General features: G+C 45.5%; 1 protein-coding gene across 1 annotated transcript in view; it reads right to left on the reverse strand.

Moving 5' to 3' along the window:
• TMEM132C (transmembrane protein 132C) overlaps positions 1-20131 on the reverse strand; it is a 462471-nt gene that overhangs the window by 85480 nt on the left and 356860 nt on the right. Inside the window, exon 4 of the mRNA XM_055405175.2 lies at positions 15524-15707. Coding sequence (XP_055261150.1) covers positions 15524-15707 — 184 coding nt within the window. The remainder of the gene's footprint in view (positions 1-15523; positions 15708-20131) is intronic.

Raw genomic sequence — 20131 nt, forward strand, 5'->3', positions numbered from 1 at the left:
AAATTAAAAAAAATAGAAAACAGACCTATGGACACAAGGGGAGGGGAAGAGGGAGAGGGTAAGATGTATGGAGAGAGTAACATGGAAATTTAGAATACCATGTGTAAAATAGATAGCCAATGGGAATTTGCAGTATGACTCAGGGAACTTATACAGGGGCTCTATGACAATCTAGAAGGATGGGATGGGGAGGAGATGGGAGGGCGGTTCGGGAAGGAGGGAACATGGGTGTATCTATGGCTGATTCTGGTTGATGTACGACAGAAAACCACAAAATTCTGTAAAGCAATTATCCTTCAATTAAAAAAAATAAATGTGGCAAAAAATAAAATATGTAAAATGACTTACATTTAAGGTAAAAAAAAAGTCTCTGTTCACACGTAATTTACACATTTGTAAAGAACTATTTGGTCAAGAAGATAAAATCTGTAATTTAACTCTACCTAAACACCTCCTTTTATTACTAGTACCCATTTCTCCCAGCCCTCCTCACCAGGTCAGGGGTTCTCACACATTTTGGTCTTTGGGTCCTTTTATTTACAGTCTTAAAAATTACTGGGGACCCGTCATGTACAAATGTGAGAGTTGGGCCACAAAGAATTGATGCTTTTGAAGAAGACTTGAGAGTCCCTTGGACTGTAAGGAGATCAAACCATTAATCCTAAAAGAAATCACTCTGAATATTCATTGGAAGGATGGATAATGAAGCTAAAGCTCCTATACATTGGTCACCTGATATGAAGATCTGATTTATTGGAGAAGACTGATGCTGGGAAAGACTGAAGGCAAAAGGAGAAGGGGGAGGCAGAGGATGAGATGGTTAGATAGTAGCACCAACTCAATGGACATGAATCTGAGCAAACTCCAGGAGACAGTGGAGGACAGCAGAGCCTGCTGTGCTGAAGTCTATGGGATCTCAACGAGTTAAATGCAACTTAGCAACTGAATAACAGCAAAAAGAGCTGCTGCCTATGTAGCTTACGCTGATCAGTATTTATCATGTTAGAAATTAAAGTGGAGAGTTCTGAAAGCTCAAGATGACAAAAGCACGCATCTCATAAGCTGTTAGAAGGACGGCATCATCTTTCCGGACAAAACTCCCATGCGTTTTGATTTGCTCCCCGATGTTCACGGCAGCACTGTTCACAGTAGCCAAGATGTGGAAGCACCTAAATGACCATCGACAGATGAACGGATGAAGAAGATGTGGTGCACATATACAGTGGACCATCACTCAGCCGTGAAAAAGAATGAAACAATGTCAACTGAGAAGCGTGGATCGACCTAGAGATCATCATGCTAAATAAATATCAGTCAGGCGGAGAAAGACAAATATCCTGTGATAGCCCTTATGCGTGGAATCTAAAACATGACACACATGAACTTATCTATGAAACAGAAACAGACTCACACGCATAGAGAACAGACTTGTGGTCAGCAAGAGGAAGGGGAGAGGGGGAAGGAAGGACTGGGAATTTGGAATTAGCAGATGCAAACTGTTACATATGGAATGGATAAACAAGGTCCTGCTGTATAGCACAGGGTACTGGATTAAATCCTGAGATAAACCATAATGGAAAAGAGTATTAAAAAATGTATATATGTGTATAGCTGAGTCTCTCTTCTGTATAGCAGAAATGAAGACAATGTTGCAAATCAACTATATTTCAGTAAAAACAACAAAAACTCAAAATGAAAGACAAGAAAGGAGGACATCATTCTGTGCCTCTGCGCATAGACAGAAAGAGAGTGGATAAGGCAAATCACATCATCACAACTTGGAGAGCCAGTCTCTCCAAACAGCCCCCAGTAATCTCTGCCTCCAGGTAGTCAGACCCTTGTATATTCCTCTCCCACACTGAATCAGAGATGGTTGATATAATCAATAGAATACAGAGAATCAACGGTGTGTGTCCGCTGAGTGTTTTTAAGAAGGCTTTGCAGTTTCCACCTTGGTCTCTGAGGGAAGCCAGCGGTCATGTTGTGAGGCTACTCAAGCCTCCTGCGGAGACCTAATTCATTAGTCGTGGGAATGAGGCACCTTGGAGGTGGGTCCTCCAACCCCAGTTAAGCTTTCAGATGATGCAGCTCCAGCCAACACTTGGACAGCAAACTCATGAAAGACCTTCAGATGGAGAGTTGGTCCAGCAGAGATGGCCCTGAATTCCTGGCCCCTTGTTATTTTAAGCCATTGCATCTTGGGATAACTTGTTATACATCAATGCGTGCTAAATCACTTCAGTCATGTCTGACTTTTTGCCACCTTATGGACTATAGCCCGCCAGACTCCTCTGTCCACAGGAATCTCTAGGCAAGAATATTGGAGTCGTTGCCATTTCCTTCTCCATGTTATACATCAATAGATAGCTATTATAGTATAGTTGGACTGACTGAGCAACTGAACTGAACTGATAGTATTATTACGAAAATAGTTTTCATCTCAGACTCCATGAAAGGGTCTCAGGGGCCACCCTACCCAAGGATTTCCATTCCACACTCTGCCAACTGATGAACAAGGAGATGCAGAACTTAAGGAGACGTATTCCACAAAGATCCAAGGAGAAGCATTTGATGGAAAAAAGGAAGGAAATGCAACAAGACTAAGTGTGGAGAAGGAAACGGTAACCCACTCCAGTATTCTTGCCTGGAGAATCCCATGGACGGAGAAGCCTGGTAGGCTACAGTCCACGGGGTCGCAAAGAGTCGGACACGACTGAGCGACTGAACTGAACTGAACTAAGTGTGGAAGGGCTGTCCTTATCAACCAGCCCCTCAATGCCGTGCACACACCTGCAGTGTAGAGAAAGGAGCTTGTCACGCTCCGGAGTGCTCCTCTGACTCCATTATCTGCTCATTTTCATAGTTTTGGAGAGAACAAACAAGAAGAGAAACCTTCTTGTTCTTCTACTCATGCAGTAATTAAGGGCACGTTTCCACCAGATGCATCAGGGCAGGAATGTGCATGATATTAATGAACTTGGAGTATGTACTTGAAGCAAAAAAAGAACATTAATAGACTGTATGGATCAACAAATAACAGGAGTTTGCACTTCAGGAGTAAATAAGGCATTGTACTATGAGTGCGGTGGAGCTGATTAATGAAACTTCTATTGCAATTGCTACTCCTCAATAACAATGGCATTTGTAAAGCATTTAATATGTGCCAGCTACTCTTCGGGCCTTTCCCTGGTACCTCAGCTGGTAAAGAACCCACCTGCTGATACAGGGGATGCAAGAGATGCCGGTTCAATTCCCGGGTCAGAAAGATCCCCTGGAGAAGGAAATGGAAACCTGCTCCAGCATTCTTGCCTGGGAAATCCCATGGACAGAGGAGCCTGGCAGGATACAGTTCGTGGCTTTGCCTGCAAAGAGTCAGGCACGACTGAGCGCACGGGAAGACAAAGAAGAAATCTGATTGAGCCCTCATGACAACCCCGTGAGGCAGGGACGATCATTATCTCCATTTCACAGGTGAGGAAACAAACACAGAGAGAGTAAGGAGACTTGCCCGGGATCACACGGCTCGAAAAGTCGTGGAGCTGGGACTGGAGGCCAGGCGTGGGCCACAGTCTAGGAGGGTAGCCTTTGACTGCCCCTCATCCTCTATTCTGTCTTCGTAACGTTGGGCAAGAGGTGAGCAAGGCAGAATGCAGGCTGAGAGGATCACAGCTCTATGAAAGGCTGTGAAAGTCGGTGTGTAGCCCAGGTTGGGGCTCACCTTTTCCTGAGTGCTTATTCCATGGAGAGTCATGACTCACAAACCAAGGCAGCGGTAAGCTGAGACCTGCCTGGGGTGTCTTTGAAGCACTGTAATTGGTATCTCTTGGGCTTTGCCTGCTAAGTCCCCTGATCAATTCTTCCCCCATTCCCCTCCAATTATCTGTGGGTCTTTTTGGACCTGGGCTTATTCTGAGGCACACACAGTGTGCAAGGCCAGTCATAATGAGTGTGACCTGGGATGAGATCTGAGACTTCCATTAGGACTCCTGGGGGAAAGGCAGCCTTTCTCGTAGGGATGCTAAATTACTTGAATGGAAGCCTGCAGTAACCTTTGGGAAATGCCTGAAAAGGAAAGTCTGCAGACAGAAAAGCAGAACTTGGAGAAAAAGACAGATGGTTGGAAATGTTGCTTGAGCGCCTGGATCCAACTGTGCCTGAAGCCCTTGGAAAATGGTGTTAACTCTCCCTTTGGGTTAAGCCAGTGGAGCCCGTTTCTTGACATCTGCTCCGAAACACTTATTATCCAAGACATTTATCCCTGTGCTGATAAAGCACAAGGAATTCACAGATCGTTCATCATGCCTTTTCTTTTAAGTTTAACAGATCAGATCATATACAATATTGAAAAAAAAAATGTAGCCCTATCACTGAACGGTCCCATAGGAGCTACGCTGAGGACTGAACAGAGGAAGAATGATGGAGAGGTTTGGACTCACAGCAGCAAAGAATCTGGTCCTACCTTTCCCATCCAATCATCTTCATCACCATCCCCCTGTATCCCTGCTCCATCTGATAAAGGGCCCACTGGCCACATGTGGCTATTTACATTACAATGAATTAAATTTAGGTCAAGTTAAAAATTCAGTTCCTCTGCGACTCTAGCCAATTTTAAGTGCTCGAGGACCCCATGTAGCTGGTGGTACAGATATGGAGCATTGTTACAGGAAGTTCCACTGGACAATACTGCCTTTTGTTTCTAAATATGTCTCTTTCCTCCCCAGATTGTAACTGAAATTAATAATGTGTAGGATATGCAGAAGGGATATACATTTTGGAGTGGTGCTCAGTTGCTTCAGTCGTGTCCGACTCTTTGTGACTCTGTGGATTATAGCCCACCAGGCTCCTCTGTCCATAATCTCCAGGCAAGAATACTGGAGTGGGTTGTCATGCCCTCCTCCAGGGGATCTTCCTGACCCAGGGATTAAACCTGCGTCTTTTGTGTGTCCTGAATTGCAGGCCGATTCTTTACCCACTGAGCCACTGGGAAGCCCATATACATTATCAGAACTCATTAATTAAATGGAGATATTTATTGAATATCTCTAGGTGCTGAGCAATGTTCTAGAAGTTGAGGACACAGCCATAAACAAGTGCAAGAACCTACCCACATAGAATGATCGGCCAGAGGGGAGATGGGCCACCGACAGTCAATAAGTACACACAGAACACCGTGGTGGGGAGAGATGGATGTTGCAAAGGGAAAAGCAAGCAGCGGAAGCCTTGATCCAGGGCAGTGGTTCTTGGAGCAGCAGCATCAATGTCACCAGGAAATGGTCAGAAATACAAATTCTTGGGATCTACCCACAACCTCTGGACTCTGGAGTGGGGCTGGCCATCCATGCTTTAATAAGGCCCCCAGGTGATGTCTACCATTCTCAGGTTTGAGAACCACGGAAATAGCACAATCCACACTCCTTTCTCAGTTCACAGTTTGCATTTATTTTATTTTTGCCTGCGTAAACATATGCGATCTCAGTTTACCAACCAGAAATCAAATGCATGCCTGGCTGCAGTAGAAAGTGGAGACTTAACCACTGGACCGCCAGGGAAGTCCCCACAACTTGATTTTAAATTCTTCAAATTTATGAACTAAAGCTGACCAAAAGACTCTGAGTAGCCATTGAACTCTCTCCCCATCTGAAAAAAATGACTGGACGACACCATAAAGCAGGTCTAAATATGCAGTCTATTTGTAAAGGGGATTGAAACGGCTCCAGAGAATTCATTACTTCCATTACACACGTATCTTCTCTGCTTTCCCTCCAAAATATTCCTTTTTCCCTCTTGTGTGACAATTACTGCAAATGAACTGTAAATTCATTCCTAGATGAGTGATCTAACCTGTTGCAAGGGCTGACATAATTATGGGGCTGTAGAAGAAGGGCTGACAATTATTGAATGCTCACCTTGGCATCAGTAACCTGCACTCAGCAAACAATGAGAATCGCACATCTTCCTTTTGGCTGGAGAGATTTAGGCAACAAGTATTTTGGAGCGGTGTCCTTTTGGCAGGGGCAGCGCCAGGCGCTGATGAAAGAGACAAGAGTCCTTAACTTCGAGGAGCTTACACTTAAGTGGGGAGAACAGATGCAGTGGGTCATTCATTCATTCAACAGTTCCTTATTAAGCACCTACTGGGTGCAAGGCATTGTTCTTGATGCTGTTGACAGAGTGGTCTCTGCCCTCCTGGAACTGACATGCCAGTGGAGAAAATCAGACAATGAACAGGTAAATAAATATGTGATTTTCTGTCTTAATATGAAAGACAATCAAGATACTCAGGAGGGAGAGAGTGATCGGACTGTAAGAAGATGAAGTCACTAAAATCAGTCTGAGAAGCTTTAAGCAGGGACCTGTATAATGTGGGGAAAGATGCAGTACAGAATCTGGAGGAGAAGCTCCAGACACATGAAACGGCAGGTGGAAAGGCCCTGGGGCTGGAATGCAGTGGAAGGGGAGGTGGTCTCTTTGTTTATTCAGTTTTAAAAGTTTATTCTTTTTGATGTAGACTATTTTAAAGTCTTTACTGAATTTGTTATAATATTGCTTCTGTTTTATGTTTTGCTTTTTTTTTTGACCGCAAGGCATGTGGGATCATAGCTCCCAAACCAGGGATTGAATCCATGCCCCTTGCATTGGAAGGTGAAATCTTAACCACTGGATTGCCAAGGAAGTCCTGAGAAAGGTCTTTAGATCAGAGAGTAGCTGTGGGCTAGACATTCAGGGCTGCCTTGGTCCTGGTAATGTTCACTGTATTTCTTTCTTTCATTCTGTTGAGTGCAATAGGAGTTATCAGAAGAGTGACTGCCCAGAGGAGAGCCATCTGGTCAGGTTCTCAATGAGAGGAATGAGCTGTCGGGGGTTAGGACAGAGGCAGGGAGATGGCGGTGGCCTGGATGAGGCTGGTGGCTGTAAGGCAGGCAACGTGGCTGCTTCGGAGACCAGTCTGAGAGAAACACAGCACAGATGGGTGGGTACCACATCAGAGTGTGCCACATCAGAGGTGTCAGGGGAGCCAGCAGGGAGGGAGTAGAATTCTGTGCCCACAATTCATTATCTCTATTGTAGCATCTCATTGGCCACTGGAAGTCTTTAAGATGCAGACTGCTATCCTGTTCAGTAGTTTCCAGGCCACTCTCGCCTTCCTTCCTGTGGAACTGATCAGGACCCAGCACCCTCTGGATGTGGAGGTCTGCTTCCTTGGATGCTGGGCGCTGGGACTGAGCAGATGTGTGGTGCCACAGGGGTGCGTCTGCACCGCAGAACTCGCCATCTTAGGTGAGAGGCAACCGGAGGAAACAAGGGGCCCAGGCACGCAGGGGGCTTTCAAAGTGGACAATGCAGGATAATCCCCGGAATGCTGTACATGGGACTGTTCTCTGCTGTTTTACCAGCTTGACACACAGCTGGCTCACAGCCAATATTTAATGGAAGATGGAATGAAAGGGGGCTTCCCTGATGGCTCAGCGGTAAAGAATCCACCTGCTGATGCAGGAGATGCAGGTTGAATCCCTGGGTTTAAAAGATCCCCTGGAAGAGGAAATGGCAACTCACTCCAATATTCATGCCTGGAAAATTTAATGGACAGAGGAGCCTGGTGGGCTGGAGTCCATGGGGTCACAATGAGTGAGATGTGACTGAACGCCCGAGCATGCACGCATGGAATGAGTGGACAGTAAGGGCCTCCAGGCCAAAATGAAATAGGGACAAAATCCCAGCTGCCACAGAGCCAACATTCCAGATCGAGGCGGGACTGGTGGAGGCAGGGTTTATGTTATGATGAATACAGAAACAAAATGTAAGAAAGACAGTGTTGGGGATGAACAAAGAGGAATTCCATCAGATATGAGGAGACTAAGATATGGGAACACGACAGTATGAGGTTGATGTTATGGGGGGAGGGGGACCCTCTCGGGATGAAGTCAGGGCTGAGTCTGCATAAACCAGGCATGCAGGGATGGAGGAGCCTTTTGGCAGGGGATCGAGAGCTCAGCAAGGGCAAAGATGCTGAGTGGGGACGCACCCAGCAGCATCTAAAACCTTGCCTGGGGATTTCCCTGGTGGTCCAGTGGCTAACTCTATGCTCCCAATGCAGGGGGCCCAGTTTCCAGCCCTGGTCAGGGAACTAGATCCCACAGGCCACAACTAAAAGATCTTGAATGCCTTAATTAAGATCTGGTGCAGCCAAATCAATAAATCTTTTTTTTTAAAAAAATAAAACCATGCCTGGCACACAGTAGGCACTTAATAAGGAGATGGTGGTGCATCCTTCTCCCTGCAGGTGGGGGTGATGGAGAAGTTGGGGTGAAGGTTTAATTCTCTGTGGCAGGAGCTCTTAGCCAGCTCTGTGTAATGGGCATCTCTCACCAGGTGGTGAAGCCTAAGAATCCTTCTCAGAATAAAGTCTTTGTAATTTGAAAAGACACATGCAACCAAATGCTCACTGTAGCACTTTTCACAATAGCCAGGACATGGAAACAACCTAAATTCCATCGATAGATGTATAGGTAAAGATGTGGTTCAGGTGTACAATTGAATATTACTCAGTCAGGAAAAAGAACAAAATAATATCATTTGCATTTGTCCAAGGTCACACAGTCATTCAAAGGAAGAGCTGGGACTTAGGCCAACATAATTGGCTCTCAATGCCTAGGTTGTTCTCTGCTGAGAGAAAATATTAAGTCAATGATAAACTCAGTGGTATATGGACATAGTAAAAATGAGAAGTTGGTGTGCTGTGGTCTGGCAGTTAGTTGCACTGAGCTGTGGTTTTCTCCCCAGGGCTCTGCTCTTATGGTACATGGGCTCTGGCTGACATTCAGGGTAGGGAAGGAGACAGTGCTGGCCTGTGAGTCCCTCCAACTAATTTTCCTAGGTCAGCATCACTTTTTTCTCCATCTCCGTCTCTCATCCCCAGTGAAGTTATGTAATCTTTAAAATTAGAGCACAGCTTTTACTTTCTATAAGCATAATGCAAGTAAAATGAGGCAAAGTATAAACTTGGAAGAGACTAGATGGATTGTTCATTCCCAACCCTTCCTTTTACTGATGGGGAAACCCAAGATCAGATAATGATGATGAAAATATGAATGGCAATCATAATCATATTTTTGGAGCATTTTCTTTGTGACAGGCAGTGAATAAGTTTCCATGTATTGGATAATTAATCAGCAACCTTGAAGCCATTGTCAAAACAGCTTCAGATGAGTCATAGATCAGCTTTTTAGACACAAATCTGCACTGGTGACTTGGAGGGAGGGACATTTTAAAATTGAATTCCAAAGTAAATCTCCAGCTGTGACAAGGAAACACTTCTTCTGCTCGTATAGTTATTTTTCAACTGAGCAAACATTTTTCAATTGCCAAGAGCATCAAAGCCGTCCTTAAAATACTCCGAGGGAATTAGAAATGTGAAATCTTCAACTTGGAGAAGGAGCATGGAGATCAAGGTGTTCGGGAAAATAAGAACACATTATTTTTTCATTGTCTTTTTAAAAATAATATTCTCCCATCCCCATCAAAGGAGATGTCCCTCGGTTCTCTGGAATGAATGCCTGCCTTTGCCTTTCTCCAACACAGGATATTGCTAACACGCTTCCCCACAGACCTCAGAGCACAGTCAAGTCATCCATCACTTGTAGATTGACAAGGGGGACCAAGAGGATTTCTGCAAAGCCACAGGCTAGAGAATACACATTCCATTCCCCCTGTCAGGTTCTCTGAATTTAGCAATGGCAAAGGATGCAGAGAAGTAACCATGTGATGCCGCTGAGTGGAGAAGTCCAACCATGGAGTTCAGATACCCCGTGAGATACCTTAATCGCTCCCTCACAGACTGAGGATAATCGCTGGGTATCCTCTGGGAAGAAGAGTCTAGAGCATGCATCCCTAACCCTAACCCTCAGCATCCTGGTTGAAAACAGATGGTCCACCCAATGGAGTAGAACTGGAAAGCGTGTGATGACAGAGCTGTGGGCAGGATCAAAGGAAACATCCAGGGATGGTGGAACACCCAGATGCCCATCCCAAGTGGGAGCCTGGGGTAAGCAGCCCAGTTCCTGGTACCCAGAGAGAGAAGAATCAAACAAGACAGAGCTGTATGCGGAGAGGACCATGTCCCTGGGAATGTGCAGCCAGAGGGAAGGGAGGGATTTGGGATAGAGCAAGATGGGGAGGGAGAGTGTTCCAGAGCTACCATAACAAAGTACCACAAACTGGGTGGCTTAAAATCACAGAAATTCTCCTGGGACTCTGCAGCCCGGAAGTGCAAAATCAAGGTGTCTGTAGGGCCAGCCTCCCTCTGAAGGCACTAGTAGAGAACCTTCTCGACTCTGTAGGCCACTGGCATTTTTTGCTCTCCTTGGTTTGTACATGCTTCCCTCTGAGCTCTGTCACCTTCCTCAAATGACTTTCCTCCCCATGGTCTCCTCCAGATGTCCAAATCTAGCTGTTCTTGTAAGGCCATCAGTCACTGGATTCTGGACCTCACTTTTCAAATAAAGAACAATTTTTTTTCTTTTTGGCCATAACATGTGGCTTCAATGGATCTTTGTTCCCTGACCAGGGATCGAACCTGGGACCGTGCAGTGAAAAGCAACGAGTCCTAACCACTGGACCACCAGGAAATTCCCTTGGACTTCATTTTAGCTTAATCACAGGTGCAAAGATGCTACTTCCAAATAAGATCATATAAATAGACACAGGGTGGGATGGGGGTGGAAGGAGGTTAGGGCATCAACACCTCCCACTGACTAAAAACCCCACCAGAAGCCAGAGGGCAGGGGAGACTGGGGCTGTGGTCCACACGGGTCAGCACCCAGGGCCCAGAGCAGGGCGGAGCAGGGCAGAAGATCGGAGCAGACCCTGCTATCTCTTTCCCCACAATCCTTTCCTACTGCACTTTCCGCCCTGCAGCTCCAAGCATCTCTCAAACCTTAATGAATCTCCGTGACACCCTGGAGAGGTGAGGATTAAGATCACCACTTTGCGGGCCCAAGAACAAGTAGCAATTTCTCCTTTAAACAGCCCAAGTGATAGCCACTTTATTTTAAATTTGATTTTATGCAGAGAGATACAGGCACATTCCAGGAATTTTGAAAGCTTGATGGAAGAAAAAAGCCCCAAGTTCTCACCATGTTTCAGGGGTCAGGGAATATTTCATCCTAAGTTTGCAAAGGTAGAAAATGATAATAATTTTAAATTCTTAAAAATTCTCAGTAAATCTTGTCACTTCCCAGGAAAGTCAATCCAGGATAAAGTCAGTTGGATCCTGGAACAAAGGGACTCTTCTGACACCTGCCGAAATTAGAGGTTCCTGTTCTTGCTGGCATAAAATTTAGCTTTAAATATTTGTAAAATTTACTTATTATTTGCTTTTTGGCTGCACCACACTGCTTGTGGGATCGTCGTTCCCCAGCCGGGGGTTGAACCTCGGTCCTAGCAGTGAAAGCGCCAAGCCCTAACCATTGGACCGCCAGGAAACTCCCCTGGCTTTGTATTTTTAAATAAACTGCAGGGAGAAGCTTTGAGATGTGAACAGAATTGGGGAATGGTTACACGCCATCCCCATGTCCGGCCTTATTCGTCTTCATGTATCTTCATATATCGCCATTCATCTTCTCAGGACTGGTCTTAGCGCTTAAGAAATAGCTTCTTATTTGCTGTCTGTTGGCCCTGTCACCCCACAACCCCCCCGAGTGTCAGTCCTGCTAGTGAAAGACCTGTCTGTTTACTGCTGACTCTTCAGGATGGACTACAATGTACACCCACAGTGTCTGCACACTGTAAGAGCTCAGGGTGAGGTCAAGTGGATTCTGCATCTCTTTATCCTGAAAAGAGACCAGCATCTCCACATATGTGCTGCCAATTTGCAGAAACTACCACATGGAGGTCTGCGCCTGGCCTCTGCTCACAGGGTCTCAACTAGACATGTGAGTACTTTTTTTCTTATGTCAAAGAAGAATGGGAGCCCAAGAACTAAAGTTACGGCTCCAGCTCCCAGGCTGTGCTGGCCCCAGACTGTCCCGGACAGCCTTCGGTCCTGGGCTCCGCGGCCAGACCCCTCCCCCTCTCCTGACCCAGCTGATGTTAGCGCTTTGCGGGGGTTGGGGGGAGGGTGGGGGGAGCGGGGAACTGCTCGAAGCCCATAGAACTGGACCCAGAAGCTTTCCTGCCCCCGTGCAAAGAGAGGATCAAATCGCTGAGTAAGTGACAGCGGGGTGAACAAAAGAAGGCTTTGCAGGGCCAAGTTCTCGACTTAGGATGCTGCAAGGGGCGGGCAGTGTGATTCAGGGGGCTCCTTCCCGGAAGGATCAGTCTGCTAGAGAGTTGAGGGCCCTGTCCTCTGCTCCTTCCATCTTATTTATTCATGGGGAGTTAGAAGCTGCTGCTAAGTGAGACAGAAGGTCACTGAGAATCTCATTAGTGAACTCATGGCTTTTTTCCTGGGTTTAGGAAGGGGCTTTGGGAAGGCTTGATTCTAAGAGAACTTCCCCAAAGAAGCCCATTTCCGATTTGGTAAACATCTATTTTGCCTTTCTGCAGTTTGGTTTTCTTTAAAATGAGCAACAATTGGGGAAATCATTTTTTTCAAAGACCAATCCATTGCCTCACTAGCTGCTGAAGGTGACCTAAAGATTTTCCTCTTATTCAGTTTTTTTTTTTAAATGTCTCATCTTCCAGTCAAGCTGCAGTTTAATTTGCTACTTTCTTCCAAGTAAAAATTTCTATTTCAGTTACCTATTAATGTACTAAAGCTCATTCTAGAATAAACTTTGAAAACACAGAAAATAAGAGAATAGAAATTCCTCCAAATTGATGTTTTTATACTCTACTTGCTAATACAGTTCCTAATTGTCCACATCTCTTTGCTGAATTGAGGTTAAATTGTACATTCAAGGGGAAGAAAAATGATGACATTACGTGAGTTCAAATCCAGCCATCAGAACTCTGAACTCTACTCCGGGTGTGGTCAGCCACTCTGAGTTCACTTGAATGCAGCCAGTTTGAATTCTTTCACAGTTATTTGCAAACAATAGGATTCTGGGTGTGTAAGTCATCATTTCATTTTACCTTAAAGGTATTACAAAATCACAATAACAACAATAATAATACCTTGCTTCAAAGAGGGGTTTCTTGTGGCCAAAATAATATCTCATATCCTAATAATGACTTTACTTTTCACAGTATCTAGATGTTTTATCTTTTTGAAATAGGGTAAAAACTAGGCACTTATAGGCTATAATTTATGTTAACACAGGCCTGCAAATCTTCTCTCTAAAGGGCTAGATAGAAAACATTTTAGGGTTTGTGAGTCAAGAGGCAAAACTGAGTATATTAACAAGCTACTTATATAACCGTTTAGAATGTATCTATTTGAAAATGAAAAAGTCATTCCTAGCTTGCATGATGCACGAAAACAGGCAGAAATTGAATTTAGCCCATGGACTATAGATTGTTGAGGCCTTTTCTAGGACATGAAAAGTCAAGAGAAGTCTGTGGTAGAGAGTACCTCCTATGGGTACGTCCGTTGCTATGTCTGACTAGTATCCATTCCTCCTTTCAGTGGAATCAGATTTTCCCATCATGATCCATGCCTACCAGCTCTTAATCTGATTAAGGGGTGGGGTGTTCCCCAGGCCAGGCCAATGAGAGTATTACATTTTGTTTGGCTTCCATGATTGGCTTCCCAGGTTGGACACATGACCCAAGCCAGCCAATCAGTTTCAATCAGAGCCAGTCCTAAGAATTTGCTTGAGTGATTGGCAATGAGTTTTCACTCTTTTTCTGTTGGATATGATGCTGTGAATATATCAGCATGGCACTACCAGGGGCCGCCTTAGGGACAGAGTCTCTTGGACACTGATTCTAGCCAAGAAGAGCACAAAGCTGAGAGGGGATAAGGAGCCACCTTCCATGATGACATCATTTGCACACACACACTCACACACACACTCCATACTTGATACTCGACCTGTGCTCCACTGACCAGAAGCACTGGCATAACTTAGGAGCTTTAACAAAATACCTAACCCAGACCTCCTAAATGAGAATTTGCATCTGAGGAGAATTGTCAGGTGACCTATATGCATGTTAACATCTGAGAAACACTTTTCTAGACTTTTTAAACCTGAGCTGGTGAATTCATCATGCTTAAGCCAATTTGAGTTGGCTTTTCTGTCACATGCAACTCAAAGAATTCTAATTGATATATTTCTTAACCTGGTGTCAATAAAGCCTGCTCATTCCAATTTCTAATGCAATTACTCGCTCAGTCGTATCCGACTCTGAAACCACATGGACTGTAGCCTGTCAGGCTCCTCTGTCCATGGAATTCTCCAGGCAAGAATACTGGAGTGGATTGCCATTTCCTCATCCAGGGGATCTTCTCAATCCAGGGACAGGTCAAGGGTCTCACACATGATAGGCAGATTCTTTACTGGCTGAGCCACCAAAACTGAACAGAAATTAGTTTTTGAACATCCACACCAGGCTCCATGTCTGTGAAAGTGAATTCTGGCAAAAATAGCTGGAGTTACACTTCAGAACACTTTCCCCATGCCTTTGAAATGCCATCCTCTTTACATATCCTAGAAGGGGGTCTTAACACTTGAGCACAGGCCTAGGAATGGCTCTTGAGAATAGCTTCAGGGCTTGGCAGACGCGGGTGAGTGATCCATCTAGCCCCTTACCATTCTCTCTCTCCCCTCCTCATTTCCAGCTGTGCGGGGAAGTTGGCAACAGGGATTTGAATGCACCGCCTTTGTGCTGTGTTCTGTTTGTCTCAATTACATGTTGATTTCTTGTGCAGTGAAACAGAGACCAGGGTAGTCATCTAACTTTTCCTCTGTGCCTATGTTTCCCAGCCCTCTTGAAATCTGATGGGGCCATGGGGACTCCTTCTGTCCAAGGATGAATGTGAAAGTGTCACTTGTAATTTGTTGGCCATTGGTTAAAAGAGCTTGCATGTGACTCGGACTGTTCCTCTGTCTTTGCCTCCAAGAAGGCCGTGTTATTTCTGACGGTTTAGCTGCAAGATGATGACATATCCATCAGCCTAGATCCCAGAGGGACTGTCTGGAACAGAGCCCCCTATCATCTAAGCCATGTGATATAAGCAAGAACAACCTAGGTTGCATGAGGAAACTAAAGTTTAGGGGTGGTTTACAGCAGCAGCAAACCACACTCATCCTAATAATAAAAGTAGTGGCTTAAAGCTTCCTTATAAAAGGGGAACAGAAGTAAAAAGAACTGGTGTAGACTTCGAGAAGAAAAAGTAAGTAAATACTATACATCTGGCACAGGGAAATGGCAAATGTCATAAAGCCAGTATAAAATTAGCTGAAGTTGAGAAAGGCTGGATTAATGAAAAGTAGAGACTTCCAAGGGGGTAGGAAGATGAAAAACTTTGAGTGCAAACATCTCATAAAACAATTGCAGCCAACATCCTGGGAAAGCTAAGAAGGATGCCAAGGTGCAATCAGACAGCTGAATGCAGGTGCATCCATGCTCACAAAAGTCTTACCATGGCCAAGGGCACGATGCCAACCAGGTCCTTCTGACTGATGAAGATCTCTGACACCGCAATGTCTGTGGTCCCCCTCCGTGGGTATTCCACTTGCCAGGTGATGGGCTGGCTCCCCGAGAGGCTGCTGAAGCTGGCGATTTCAAAGTTCATCTGCACGACCTCATTGAATAAACTGCTGCTTCTGGAAGAGAGCAAAGGAAAAGAGCTTTAAGTTGACTTTGTTCAGTGGCAAAACCTTTCAATCCCTTTGGCTCACTCCCTCACAATTATAACTAGAATATAAGGACAAAGAAAATGCCTTTCAGGCATAGCACTGGGGACTTGACACAGCTTCCCTGGTGGTTCAGAATCTACCTGCAGTGCAGGAGACCAGAGTTCGAGCCCTGAGTCAGGAAGATCTCCTGGAGAAGGGAACGGCTACCCACTCCAGTATTCTTGCCTGGGAATTTCCATGGACAGAGGAGCCTGGCAGTCTACAGTCCATGGGGTTGCAAAGAGTTGGACATGACTGGGGGACTAACACTTTCACTTTTTTCTTTCATATGTATTTTTCAAGCTTGTCCATCCGCAGCAATTCTGATGCTTCGGAAATGGCTGACAGTACAAAGATCTTATTTTTCACGCAACAAAATGAAGGCCCAAGTAGCATAAATTGCTTGTGCACAACCATACAGCTAGTTAGAGGCAGAGAAAGCTGAATGTAGCATCTCCCATAGATTTAATTATTTTAGATCCATTACCTGGTTTCCACTGCTGTTGTTTTTGTTTTGGTTGCTGTGTCTGACCCTTTTGTGACCCCATGGACTATAGCCCACCAGGCTAAAGCCTAAAACATTCATTATCTGGCCCTTTACTCAAAAAATTTACTCTGTCCATGGGATTTCCCAGGCAACAGTATGGGAGTGGGTTGCCATTTCCTTCTCCAGGAGTTCTTCCTGATCCAGGGATCAAACCCATGTTTCCTGCATTGGCAGGAGGACTCTTTACCACCGAGCCACCTACATGAATCTGAGCGAACTCTGAGAGATAGTGGAAGATAGAGGAGCTTGGCATGCTACAGTCCATGAGGTTGCAAAGAGTCGTACACAAGCTAGAACAAGACTGAGCAAGAGCCACGTCTTCCAATTCCCAGCTCTGTGCTCTCAACAACCTTCTCCTCTAATTCAGCTGGGGAGTTGAGAATGGAATCACAAGACACCAGGAGAGTTTCTCCTCGGCAGAGATGGGCAAACTGTGGTCTGTCAGCCAAATCCAGCCGGATACCTGGTTTTTTGTAAATAGTTTCTTTGGAACACAGCTCCGCCTACTTGTTTGTGTTTTGTCTCTGGCTGTTTTGGTATTATGAGCACACGATTGAGTAATTATGTCAGGTAGTGCATATCCTTAGGAGCCTAAAGTATTCATTATCTGGACCTTTACTGGAAAAGTTTGCCAGCCCATGTTTTAGGAGGTTCAGTTCAGTTCAGTTCAGTCGCTTAGTCGTGTCCGACTCTTTGCGACCCCATGAACCACAGCACGCCAGGCCTCCCTGTCCATCACCAACTCCCGAAGTTCACTCAAACTCATGTCCATCGAGTCGGTGATGCCATCCAGCCATCTCATTCTCTTTAGGAGGTTAGAGAAGGGAAAATGGGAGAAGCTTTCTGGAGCTACTGAATCAAAAGAATCAATATTGGTAGAAACAAGAAAGAAGGGGATACCAGGCATATAGCTGGGTTCGTAGGGTGGGGCAGGGAGATTTTTCTGACTTTTTTGTGACTCCATGGACTGTAGCCCACCAGGTTCCTCTGTCTGTGGGATTTCCCAGGCAAGAATACTGAAGTGGGTAGCCACTACTTTCTCCAGGGGATCTTCCTGACCCTGGGATGGAACCCAGGTTTCCTGCACTGGCAGGTGGATTCTTTACCACTGAGTTACCTGGGAAACCCTGAAGCCAGGCTGAGGTTCCCCCAGTGCTCTTTGCCTCTGGGCTGAATATTGTTGTCAGTGGTGGGCCAATAGTTAGCATTTTCTCAACTGGCAGCTACTGGGCATGCCTTGTGCTTTCAGGTGAATTGAAGGGGATTTTCCATGGCACATCCAGAAACAAACACCAAAGATGGTAACACCATATCTCAAGCATGTGCTGGTACCACTGCCAAGAGTGGCGGAGAACCCTCCCCTTTGCTGGGATGATCATCAGTTAAGGACGCATGTGCTCAACCTTCACTGCTTGCCCAACAGCCAGAAAGTTTGTTCCTCACACTGTTACCCTCAGCCCTGCTCAGTGGCTGGGATGGGAGGTTAACAGCAAGGTCGTCATGCCACCAAAGCACCTGGCGGGACTCCTGAATCTCCCTTCCAGGACTCTGGGCTGGAAGAGGGGACCGGAGGATAGCAATTTCTGAGACGCTGGCTATCCCTTTGGGAGGGCAAACAAACCCAGTGTCTGGAACCTCAAGTCATGGTCTGTACAACATTAAGGGTGATTACTGGGACTTCCCTGGTGGTCCAGTGGCTAAGACTCTGAGCTCCCAGTGCAGGAGGCCCGGCTTAGATTCCTAGTCAGAAAACTAGATCCCGCATGCTGCAACTAAGAGTTTGCATGCCACAACTGGAGATCCCACATGCCAAAAGGAAGACTGAAGATCTTGAGTGCCACAACCAAGACTCTGCACAGACAAATAAACACAATTTTTTTTTAAGGGTGAATTATTTGCATTGGAAAATGAGCGAGACGTGTCTGGAATGTGCAGTGCTTCCAAATTCGGAGACCTGTTGGTGTTCTTGGTTCAGTAGGTAAGGCCTGCAGGAATCTGGGTCTGCTCAACTTCTAGACATCCTTCCCGCACACTCTGGCCAGCCTCTCCTTTCACTGGGCTAAAGGCATCTCTCATTTCAGGGGTTTTCACCTTGCCTTCTTAGCAAGAACACTCATCCTTGGTATCTCCTTCTTTTCAGAAGTGCTGGCCATTGGCTGTACTTGCTGGGGACACAGCTGTTGGTTATTTGACAGACTATTCAATAAAATTCACTTTTTGAGTACTGCATGAGGCCAAAATCCAGTTGTCCAAAGATCCTATTGTGGCTCCGAAGGAATGCTTACACTGAGAATAATGCCGGAGAGTTGGCCATGTGCCTTTAACTTATCTCTGTCTTTGAGGTGGAAGACCCCTGACCTAAATATGATGCAGTGTGGTGATTTCCGAACTGTGGTCCATGGGACCCTTAGTGTATACCCAAGGGATGTGATGCTGCTGGCAATGGGGCTGAAATTGGTCCTTAAGACACTCCTCTCCTCCATCTCGCTACCACTACGGCTAAAGCAGATTCAGTGACACATGTAAATATTGGGCATCCAAGGCGTAGTGTTTTGTTTTGTTTTTAATTTATTTATTTTAATTTTTGACAGCATTGGGTCTGAGTTTCAGCATGTGGGCTCCTTCATAGCGGCTTATAGGTGTCTCTCTAATTGTGGCCCCATGGGCTCAGTAGTTACAGCAAGAGAGCTTAGCTGCCTTATGGCATGTGGGATCTTAATTCCCTAACCAAGGATGGAACCCATGTCCCCTGCACTAGAAGGTGGACTGCTAACCACTGGGCCACCAGGGAAGTCCCAAGGAGTATTTTATTGAAGAATGAAAAAGAAAGGAAGTGGGAAAGGGAAGGAAAGAATAGAATCCGTGACTCTATGGGTTCTACTCGCATAGAGATGTAGAGAGTAGAACCCATAGAAGATGACCCATGACTCTTTCAGGGGAACATAGCCAGTGTCATGACCCATATGATGTCGCCTGCCAAACAGACTTTTGGAGCTTAAGTTCAAAAGGTCACCTGTTACTGGCTGGGTTACTTTGGGCAACTCTACCCTCTTTCCCCTACTTGGCAAGTGGGAACTCAAATCCTTTCCCTTTCATGGGGTTGCTATGAGGATTAAATAAATGAGCAAATATGTCTCAGGCACTTAGAACAGAACTTAACACTACGAAACATCAGTAAATGTGAGTTCTTCCTGTTTTTAGCAGGATTTGACACTATGTTCCTTCTCTGTGACTTTAGATTTGATCTAAACCCACCTTTAAAACATACCTCTTTAAGAATTTCCCTGGTGGTCTAGGGGTTAAGAATCTGCCTTCCAGTGCAGAGGACACAGGTTCAATCACTGCTCTAGGAATTAAGACCCCACATGCTGTGGGTGTAACTTAGCCCAGGTGCCACAACTAGAGCGGCCGACATACCACAGTTACGGAGTCCCAGAACTCTAGAGTCCATGTGCTGCAAAAAAGACCCAGCACAGCCAAAAAACAAAACAAAAAACACACCCCTGTGGGGTCGGTCTAGGAGTTCCCTGAGAACAAGTCAGACTATAGATGTTGATTCTCTGCCATTCATCAGGAACTGGGATCTCTTCAGATTTGTATACAGTGCATTTACTCAGTAGCTATTCCTGTCAGACATGATGCCATGGTATGATCCATTTTGCTAGCAGATGGGGCCAAGAAAAGAAATCTGTCTGCAATTCTGTCTGTGGCTGTGCTTTCCTCCTCTCTCTGAGCCAACCGAAATCTAAGCCTTTGCCTTGGAGGAACCAAGAACCCTTCATGCCAGCCTGTATGGGGCTTACGA

This window comes from Moschus berezovskii, chromosome 19 (assembly GCF_049115385.1).
Source record: "Moschus berezovskii isolate FMDL1 chromosome 19, NW_MosBer_1.0, whole genome shotgun sequence".
Classification (NCBI taxonomy): Eukaryota; Metazoa; Chordata; class Mammalia; order Artiodactyla; family Moschidae; genus Moschus; species Moschus berezovskii.